The sequence below is a fragment of the Arachis stenosperma genome, chromosome 3 (genome assembly GCF_014773155.1).
Source record: "Arachis stenosperma cultivar V10309 chromosome 3, arast.V10309.gnm1.PFL2, whole genome shotgun sequence".
Classification (NCBI taxonomy): Eukaryota; Viridiplantae; Streptophyta; class Magnoliopsida; order Fabales; family Fabaceae; genus Arachis; species Arachis stenosperma.
This window is the reverse complement of record NC_080379.1, coordinates 64,063,540-64,074,532: the sequence shown is the minus strand read 5'-3', so window position 1 is coordinate 64,074,532 and position 10,993 is coordinate 64,063,540. Positions and strand designations below refer to the sequence as shown.

At 34.3% G+C, this 10,993-nt stretch overlaps 1 protein-coding gene across 1 annotated transcript; it reads left to right on the top strand.

The window, feature by feature from the left end:
- Nucleotides 1-1,418: 1,418 nt before the first annotated feature.
- Nucleotides 1,419-9,550, top strand: LOC130966205 (pectinesterase/pectinesterase inhibitor PPE8B-like). Its single transcript, XM_057890985.1, has 7 exons — nt 1,419-1,740; nt 2,704-3,243; nt 4,080-4,776; nt 5,449-5,646; nt 8,952-9,128; nt 9,211-9,265; nt 9,371-9,550. The coding sequence occupies exons 1-7, from the start codon at nt 1,419-1,421 to the stop codon at nt 9,548-9,550; spliced, it is 2,169 nt and encodes a 722-aa protein (XP_057746968.1).
- The last annotated feature ends 1,443 nt before the right edge of the window (nt 9,551-10,993 follow it).

The following is a 10,993-nucleotide window of genomic DNA, read 5'->3' as shown; positions in this document are numbered from 1 at the left end:
GTCCGTCATCCCACCAGCCCGCAGTTAAGCGGTATGGGGTAGAATATCATTCTTAGTATTCTTTGTTAAATTTTGATTTTTATTAATTTTTTATTTATTTTTCTGGTTCATAATATGGATATTTTGTTTAGAATTTTTGATGTTTATTGGTATATATTATTGTATTTTTTAGTAGAATTTTTAGTATTTGTTCTTCATATAATTTTTTTAATTATTTTTATTGATATATATATTTTATAGAATTTTATTAATTTTTTATTTAACTTTGTATAATTTTTTTATGGATTCTTAAATTAGTATATATTTTATTTATTATTGTTATTTTCTATAGTATAAATTTTGATTTCAATAGAAAAATTAATTAAATAAAAAAATACTAAAAAAATACTAAAAAATTATAATTAAAAGAGTACTAAATTTTAACATATAAATTTAAGTTGTTTTCAAAAAAAAAGTTATAGGTAAATAGTGTTAAAATAATATGATTTTAAATTATATACATGTATGTCTTTTTTAATAATTTTATCTAAATATAATTTTAAATAATGTAATACAAAAATATTCATTTTACTATAATTCACTTTAATGCAAAATTATCAAACATAAATCACATTAATACCAATTTATTTTTTTATCAAAATCAAATTTATAAAATTAATTTGATACAAATTTCTATTTGTAAACTTCAATTCAAACACACACTTAATTGTGTAAATGTAGTATTCATTTCATTATTTCTAATTTTTGCTATTATATTGATTTTGAACTATTATTCACACTCTTACTAAAAGTTTGATCAATATAATTTCAGAGACTATATATAGTAGTCTCTCTAACACAATTTTTTAAGACTTGAACCAATCAAAATTATTGAAAAAAAAAAAACGAAATTTCCTAGCATTCTCCTAATAGGGCGTTAATATTATTGTTTCTATACATTAAATTGTTACTTTCTATACTCAGGTTGGATTAGCTGTCTGCCTGTCTATATACACGACAGTAGTGTCTATTTTTGGATATACAAATAACACTTCCCTTCGAAGTATTTACATAAATAAAAAGAAAGTAGCTTTATGCATGCCATATGTGACTTCATCCACTTGGAATTTTGAATTAACAAAACCATCCTCGTGTTCACACTACTTCCTCTGCTTCCTTTTCCATTGACCCTTTGCTATTTTCAGAAGCTGCCACTATCACACATAACTCCAATGCTATTAATTTCACCAAAACCTCTTGATTAATTTTCCCAACTTCACCTATTGCTAATTATGTTCTGACTATCTTCTAACTCTATTTTATCTCTTTATCATTCTTCTACTTATCCAAACACCCATCCAGAGGAAGTGTGTGTGTGATAATCATCAATTCACCTTCCAACTTTATTATTTTTATGTTTTACTTTCCATTCAAATTCAATGGCCAGAACCCCGTTATTATTCACTTCATTGTCATTGCTTTTCACTCAGTTCCTATTCACCCCATTTGATGCTGTTCTTGGTTCAAAAGGATCACTTGAATGCCTTAAAGTTTCTCATGCCGAGTTCACTAACTCAGCGAAAGAAGTTGTTGGTGTCTTGAAAAGTGTTACATCCACTCTGCATTCTGAGTTTGTTAGAAATGGCGGCGGCTTTGTCGATGATCATCGCCTTTCGAGCGCTGTTTCGGCGTGCCTTGAGTTGATGGACTTGTCCTCCGATGAGCTCAGCTGGGTTGTGTCCGTTTCTGAAAGTCCCAAAGGTAATGCATTTTTTTTTTATTTTGTCTCTTGGGTTTGGTTCCCATATATTGTTTGCCCCCTTTGGCTCTCTCTGTATAGCCAATTTCAGCCTCTAACGTAACTCATTGCCAGCACTCATAAATTAAAAGCATCTTTTTATGTATGAAACTGCTGTCTTTGAGTGGTAGCTTATATGAGAGTTTCTCGTTCTCAATTGATCCTTTCAGAAATTGCGGTATTTTGATTCACTGTTGAGTAATGCATGACACACTAAACAAATTATAAAAGAATTAATTAGATGACAGATTCTTGTATATATGCTCTCAGCAAAGAAATTAAATTAGAATCTTAATAAGAGTATCTCTCATAAATCATATATTCTTGGTATTATATAATGGTTACGTTATCCGACGATGTATTAATAATCAAGCCGTATATATGAACCATTTATTCACATTTAATTTGAATCATTCAACAAAAATTCAATGATGGTCATCAGTCATCACATTGTTCTATGAACAAAATTCCAATAAATATTTTGTTTTTCTTCATTTAGAATATCTCCACCCGTATTGCTATATATTTTTTTTCGGTTTCATATTTTCTATATATTTGGTCATATTATATTAATATTATTAACTATAAGTTTTCTAAGAACGAGTGGCCTCAATAAATATATACAATGTATATGTTTTTTGTTGTTCTTTTTTTAAATACAGTTTTGATATGTATTCATCAGTTATCATTTTGTACACCTTCATTTTATAAAAGATAAATTTTTATTTTCTATCACTTCTTATCCGTTTTTTTAATATAAAAAGAGTTTAATTTTCATGCACTACTCCACCTATAAAGTTGTTTTACACTGACATGCATCAAAATTAAATTCATATAAAAAATGAAACATATACAAGAAAAGTATATATAATGGCATTGCATATAACATTTGTTGAAATATTAAATGTGAAGTAATGTTTTTGCAGGCAAGCATAACGGCACTGGTAATTTGAGCTCTGATTTGAGGACATGGCTAAGTGCTGTTCTTGCCAACACAGACACATGCATGGAAGGATTAGAAGAAGGCACCACCAGCAGTGTCAATAATATAAAGAATGCAGTAACCGCTTCCATCAACAAAGTGAACACAATGGTCCAGGATCTCCTAACACAGGTGCACCCTGTTTCGTATAACAGGGTGAGCAAGAGCAAACTTGAGTTTCCTTCTTGGGCCGAATCAGAGGATCTTGAGGGTAAAAAGTTGCTAATGGCGGTGGATGCCGTTGTGGCTTTGGATGGGAGTGGGGACTACACACGTGTGAAGGATGCTGTGGAATCAGCGCCTGAGTATAGCATGAAACGCTATGTGATACACATTAAGAAAGGTGTGTATTGTGAGAAAGTTGAGATCCATAGCAAGAAATGGAACCTTGTGATGATTGGAGATGGAATGGAGAATACCGTTATCACTGGTAACTCGAGTCGTTATTTCAATAATACCACCACATACATGACTGCAACCTTTGGTAATTATGGACTCCTCATCACTCTTCCTCCTCCTTTTTGATTCTCTCTATTCAATACTTGTAGTAGTACTCTGATTTTATTCGCTTTGAAGACTACAATAATAATGATAACATTCTTTAAGAAGATGATAGCAAAGACAACTACCACACAATACAATAATACTAATAATTACTTTTTTTTGCATAATTAAATGTTATTCTATTATTTTAAATATTTATGAATGTGCAATTAAGCTTATTAAGGGAAATGTTAAAAGATTTTATAAAGATACTATGTGTATACAAAAAATCAATTACTAAATTAGACACTCATATCAAATATATGTTAAAATATAAATTATATTAAAAATAAATTAAACAACACATATTTAAACATAAATATATAGTGATTAATTTTTTTTTGTGTACAAAATATTTTTGCTTCACAAATTTGTCATAATTTTTTTAGAGAGACAAAAGCGAAAAAATAAAAGGGAAAGGAAAAATAAAAAGAAGATAAAAAAAATGTGTCAAACTCATTTTTATAGACCTTCAAAAATGTTTGCACAATGACTTGTAATTTTGATAAAATTCGTTAATACGATATATTGTAAGTGAAATTGTATTCACAAAATTTCAAACCATTATAATTTTCACTAGAAAAGGAAATACTCTGCTTTTTATTCCTTAGTTTTTGTTTATTTCATATATGTTGATTTACTTTGATATTAATTAGGCTTTCATCCTTATGATTTGATTCTACACATAAGCTTATATATAGATTACTTTTATACAATTTTATCTTGCATTTCAACAATTTTATTTGTTACTTCTAATTTTATTTATTTTTTGTGAAGCTGTGGAAGGCAGAGGGTTTATAGCACAAAACATTTCCTTCCATAACACTGCAGGGCCAAGAGGGAGCCAAGCAGTAGCTCTAAGATCACAATCCGATCTCTCAGTCTTCTACCGCTGCGAAATCTCCGGCTACCAAGACAGCCTCTACGCCCACTCCAACCGCCAATTCTACCGAGAGTCCATCATCACCGGCACTGTAGACTTCATCTTCGGCCGCGCCGCCGCAGTCTTCCAGAACTGCACCATACTTGCCAAGAAAGGCTTACCGGAACAAACCAACACCATAACCGCTCAAGGCGCAAACGACTCCACCTCACCCTCCGGCTTCTCCATCCAATTCAGCAACATCTCTGCACATTCTGAACTTCTACCTTTCTTGAACTGCACAAGAACGTACCTTGGGAGACCATGGAAGGAATATTCGAGAACGGTTTTCATGCAATCTTACATGAGCGAGATGGTGAGCCCGCAAGGGTGGAAAGAATGGAATGAGACGTTGTATTTGAACACACTTTACTATGGTGAGTTCATGAATTATGGGCCTGGATCTGGGCTTTCTGAGAGAGTGAAGTGGCCAGGGTATCATGTTATCAATGACTATGATGAAGCTAGTAACTTCACGGTGGCCCAATTTATTCTGGGGGATCTATGGTTGCCATCAACGGGTGTGAATTATGCATCTGGTTTCACTAAATAGTAAATACTAAAACGTTCCATATGTAATTAGTCAAGTGGATGGTTACCTTATCAAAATCCAAAAATAAAAAAAGGTTGTTATTTTATCAAAGAGGAAATAAAAAAACAACAATAATAATAGTAGTAGTTGTACAACTATTAATATCGCTATTAATTTTTTCTATTTAAATTTTGGCAAATTTATCTTTCTATATCTTCTTTTACTATCTTTATTATTGATCAATTTTTCATTGAAAGGACAATTAAATCTTTTAATTCGACTTTATTTTGATCACTTTTCTCTTATTGTTTTCTATCTCTTATTCTTTGTCGATGTTGGTGTAAACTTTCCATCATTTATGCTCTTTCCAAGCTTGACTCTTCTCTATTTTTCTCTCAATGTATGCAGTCTTCATACGTTGACAGACATTAAACCCAAACAACGACTTTCACATCATCTTCTTCTTTTATGGTCGTTATCCAACTTATCCTTTTCAGCCAAGTTTAACTTAATCAAACAGCTAATCACTATCATTTCCAATTGAGAAAGTACGGGAAGATAATGATTTTAGTGTATAATGTGTGTACAATAGGAGTAAAAAAAAAATTAAGATCTTATAATAATTAATTTAATTAATTATTAACAGTTACCATTTTTGAATTAAAAAAACTAGAATTTGGAATTATGGTCAGTTACGGAGAGAGCAAACTCGCCTCCCTCTCCGCATGTGAGTTCTCTTCGTCTCTCCCATTCTCTTCCATTCTCATTGGCGCCGCTTCACTTCCTCATTCTCCGGTCCGATGCTACCCAGACTCCAGCACAAACACCGAGCACAAGCGCCGTCACCGTCTAATCACTGCTCCGATGACTGGCCAAGATGCCTTGTCCACGTATGCTAGTCTCAAAGAGGATATTTTCGTCAAGATTTTTCATGAATTGAGCAGCAAGGATAGACCCTTTGACACTACAAAAAAAGGTCTATGATCACGGTGAAAAACCGTGACCACAACTAGTGAAAAGGGTGACCAAAGGTCTATGGTCACGATTTTTCCGTCGTGGCCTATTCTCTCGTGGCCATAGACCTATGGTCACTGTTTTTTTATCTATGGTCACGGTTTATATGGTCACGGTTGTAATGTTCAAATTCTGGCACTTTAGGCCACTTTTTTTTACCGTGACCATAGGTTAATCTATGGTCACACGATAAAACCGTGATCATAGCCTTATCTATGGTCACAGTTTAGCCTCTATGGTCATCCCTTCCCAAAACCATGACCATAGCCTTATCTATAGTCACGATTTTGACCATGACCATAGCTTCTATAGTCACCCCTAATTAAACCGTGACCATAGCCTTTATGGTCACCCCTCCCCAAAACCGTGATCATAGCCTTATCTATGGTCACGGTTCCGTCCTCTATGGTCACCTCACCTAAAACCGTTACCATAGCCTTAGCTATGGTCACCCCTCCTTAAACCGTGACCATAGCCTTATCTATGGTCACGATTTTTCGCCGTAACCATAGCCTTATCTTTGGTCACGATTTTCACCGTGGCCATAGCTTATCTATGGTTACCCTACTTTTAAATGGTGACCATAGCCTGTTTTACGTTATGAGATTTTTTTTTTTAAAAGCATAATCACATCCCAAAATGATGATAATCATAAAATAAATCTAAGAATGAGAAATTTGATAAATCCAAATCATAAAAGTTTCATTAAAAACTAGATATCCATTACAACACTAATCAAAATAGGGTGTAATCCATCCATTACATGTAATATTGGATAAAGTCTCTTATCAAAAAGTAAAGAACACATCAAACTAATACATTTAGATAACCAAACTCATTATAAGACCCATCCCATCTTGTATTTGTATAGAACGTATTTTCTTCACATCATGTCCTCCTGCTAGCAAAAGAAATAAACATGTTAGAACAGAGCAAAAATATTTTCGATAATGCAGTACAGTTGAGTAATAAATATAGAGCACAAGTTTAATAAGTCAATCAACATGAAAATTTCATCCACTAAATAACAAGGAGCATTTATAACAAAATCCTTTTTCTTAAATAAATCAAAAACGAAATATAATTTATCCTGTTCTTAATAAATCAAATAACACAGTTTCTCAAATATTCAAACACATTGTCACCGAACTTAACCAGAATTTTAGCAACATTGACACCAAAATACACAAAAATATGTATTATTCACAAAATCCTGGTTCTCCTATAATCAACTATTATGTTCACCCAAAAATTCAGCTTCATATAGTTTCCAATTATTACAAATTATCTTTATACTTTTAAAATAACTGCATTAGTTTACAATTTAGATTTTAAGGAATTAATTTAACAATCGATTTATGATCTCTTTACAATTCACAAGTTCAAACCTAGCTTATCAAAAATCAATTCAACATCCAATGTACTGCTGACAAGCAAAATTAGAATCTCCAGCAAACGTTCACCAAGCAATCCTCAATTCACATATTAATCAAAGCATAAACATAACGTACTCATAGCTAGCCCAACTAATCAGGATTAAGTAAAATAATCAAACCACTGATCATTATCATAACAACCACAAAAGTAGTTACAGTCTATAGACATAATCAGAATCAATAAATCATGACACAGAAAATTAGTCCAACCATTACAAAACTATTTATATACTTTTAAAGTTGCTATTCTATTTCAGAAAATTAGGTTCTCAAGACAGTTTAATCCCTTAAATTCTAATCCTTCAATAATCACCAAAGCCAATTTCAACTTGTCACAAGTCAATTTCATAGCCATTCCGATTTATCAGATAACTAAAATCAACAAGCATTTATTCTCAATAATCAGAATACAGTCACAACTCAACCAATTCAGTATAATAAAATTAGTATTTTCAACAATTCCATCAAAATCAGAAAAAATCAATATCAATTATAGCTTCAAACACTCGCAACAACAAAGCCCAATAACATTCACAGCCATAACCTGAATTCAATAATTTAATTGAAACACTAAAGCATCATCAAACTTAATCCAAATTTCACAACCTCATACCAAGCCTATCATAAGTTATTTGCAATTAATCATATTTATGAATTATTTGCAATTACTCACTAAACCTCATTGGCATTCATAAGTTAAAACTGTAAATTTTGAAATAAATCCCCTACCTCGATTAGCGGAAGTTCGACAATCAAACGCAACAAAGCCTTTTTTATTTTTAATTCACAGTGGCAACAACAATCTTGAACCGAACTAACAGCAGCGGCATTTTTTTTATCACTTCTCAGTAGCAGCAGTGTAAGACCCAGAATCTTTGAAAAGTCTTATTATGAGCAAGTCTCAAATCCTACAGTTATTTATAGTCTTAATTTCAGAGATTATTTTATTATAGATAATTAAGGCGAGTTTTGATTTATTGGATTTGAGATAAGTTATGATTATTATCCAATTTTATAATTATTGGATTATTTTCTATATTTAAAGTATAAAGTTGATAGTTATGAAATAATAAGGATTTTATATGATTAGATAAATAATATTTTAAATATTATTACTGCTATTTTGGAAAATGAAGAAATTAAGTATACAATTTCTAATTTTTAGATTTAGGCATTTTATTGAAAATAATTTGCGAAATTGATGAGCAAATAGTATTTTCTATGTGCAAATAGTGTTGGATTTAAATTGGGGTTTCAATTACCATATTATTCCCAACTTTATTTGAAATTACTAAAATGTCCCTAACCCTAATTTTCAAAATGAGGAAACCAACCCAGTGACCCGTACCCGACCCGGTTTCACCCACACACACAGCCGCAGCAGGCCCTTATCCCTTTCATCCCCTTGTCCCCCCAAAGCAGCATCAGCACGCGATTTTCCTTTTTCCCTTTCCATGGAAGAAATGAATGAAAACAGAACAGAGAGAGAGGTTGAGTTGCGGATGAAGAGAGGAAGAAGGATCTGATTCGCGCCGCCACCACGTGGTTGCTGAGCCGCGCCGTCGCCGAGGAGTCGTCGCTGTCGAGGGAGCCCAGAGGAGAGAAACTGCGCGACAGTGAGGGAGGAGAGCGTGGGCCAGTGACGCGAGGGGCACGACCCGTTGCGCCGCCGTGTGCTAACACCGTCGTCCTCACCTTGCCGCCATCACCCTTGCCACCGAGACAGTCGCCGTCATTTATGGTAGAGCAGAGAGGGAGAGCTCGGGAGCAGAGCAGAGAGGGAGATCTGAGGCTGAGCTGGGAGTCCAGCCACCGCGCCCGGCCGTGCTTACGTCGCCGGCGTCGCCTCTGTTGGAACCGCCGTGTTGCGCGAAGCTAACGCTGCTGCCGCTGGAAACCGCCACCGAAGCCGGTGTCGTTCGGTAAGCTTTAACCCGTCTTCAGTTTCCTTATCCGTTAAAGTTCATCTTTACCATGAGGGTTGTGACGCGGCTGTTGTGCTAGGAGTTGCTGCAAGTTGCCGCCGCCGGAATCACTACCAGGGCCGCCGCTTGGCTCAGTAACTTCTCCTTAGTTGCGGGCTGAGTTCGAATTATGGCATGTCACGGTTAGGCTTGTTTTTGCTGTTATGAGTAGTTGAAGCTGAGGCTGCCTCTGCTGCCAGGAACGTCTCTGCTGCCACCGAGTCCCGCCGGCGGTAAGAGTTTTAAGTTTGGTTACTGTTCCTTTGGAATTTCTGGGAAGAGTGTTGATAACGCGTGGTTATACAGCTGCTGTTATTAGATATTCAGACCGCCGTTGTCGCCCGAAAGTTATTGATGGAGCTGCTGCCGGGCAGATTTGATGTTGCGGCTGCTTTATTTCGCTAATACAGTGAGTGTTTCTGTTTCGAAAGCCCTGCGTTAGTGTTCTTTTCCGTGTAACAAAGTAATTGTACTGTTAATGGTTTTAGGAGTTAGAATCCGGTTTCCTTGTGCCGTTTGTAGCTGTTTCTGCTTTTGAGAGAGCAAGCAGAGCCAGAATTTTGGTTGACCGGTGATTTTGGGCTGAGCAAAAAGGAGTCAGTTAACGCGTTTGGGGTTATGGTTTGCGTTTTGAGGTAGGGGCGCTTTCCAAAAACTATGTTTTATGTATTGGAATTATTATATATGGATACTGATGTGAGATATTGTGTATTTGGTGATTGTATCTGCCTTATGTATTATTTGATTGACTCGAATGATTATGGATGTTGATTGGGCTGAATTGTTGTGCGGCTTTGTGAAATGTAATGTTTGAAGTTGATTCTTTAAAGATTTGAATCTGAGTTTAATCCGTTGAGGATTGATTTGATTTGAGTTAATTGTTTTGATGATTCGAAAAGTCGAATGCACTTTTGAATTCAGCCTGGTTTATTTTAATTGATTTGGTTTTGGACAAATGATTTGTTATTGAACCATTTCTTTAAAGCTTTGAAAATGAGTTATATCGATTGATATTAAGTTGATTTTTGAAATGGTATCCTTGAGGTACGCCACTGAGGCGATTGTTGGATTTAGCTTGCTTTAAATTGATTTCTGATTTTGAGCTGTTGAAAAGGAATGAGAAATGGTTTAGTTGGGACCCGAACCGGGTGGCAAAATTCCAAGTTTTAGGGGAGGTGCTGCCGAAATTTCTACAAAACTCCTACACTTGTTTATAAAGTTATTTAAAAAGGGTTGGATTTGAGAAATTGTATTATTTGATTTATTAAGAGAATATTTATGTTTTCAAGCTTAATTTATTTACTGAACTTTATGCGTTGAGTTCGGCTGATTTAGAAATGAACTATTTATACAGTTTGAATCACTGAAGGAAAGAATGACGTCCTAATATTGATTTCAATATAAAAATGAGCTTTTAGTGATTTTAAAGGAATGTATACTTTTGATTGATTAATCAAGGTTGAGGCATTTTGGAAGAGTTAGAAAAATGGGTTCTAAAAAGAAACCTGAAAGTGATTTGATTTAAATGAACCGGTTCCGTTTCAAATGAGTTGATTTTTGGACCGGGTTGGAACTTGTGATTTTGTATGGCCGGTTTTATAGTAGATTCAGTTTTATTTACTTGAACCGAGAAATCTATGATTTTAAGATTTCAATGAATTTTAAGGAATTGATATAGGTTGACCTTCCCTAAAGACTTGGGACTCTGCCGAGAAACTTTTGATATAAAATCCCATTGTTGGATGGGTGATTTTGAATGCTTTGAAATAATCCTTAACTTGCCATGGTTTGGAAGTTTGGAAAGAGAATGCCGAGAGTGGCTC

What these genes read in the sequence shown, in the direction of transcription:
- LOC130966205 (XM_057890985.1), top strand. Translation starts at nt 1,419, where the DNA reads ATGGCCAGAACCCCGTTATTATTCACTTCATTGTCATTGCTTTTCACT. An exon ending in GGCCAAGATGCCTTGTCCAC is followed by an intron (nt 5,647 to 8,951) that starts GTATGCTAGTCT and finishes CATTTATGGTAG; the next exon opens with AGCAGAGAGGGAGAGCTCGG. An exon ending in CAGGGCCGCCGCTTGGCTCA is followed by an intron (nt 9,266 to 9,370) that starts GTAACTTCTCCT and finishes CTCTGCTGCCAG; the next exon opens with GAACGTCTCTGCTGCCACCG.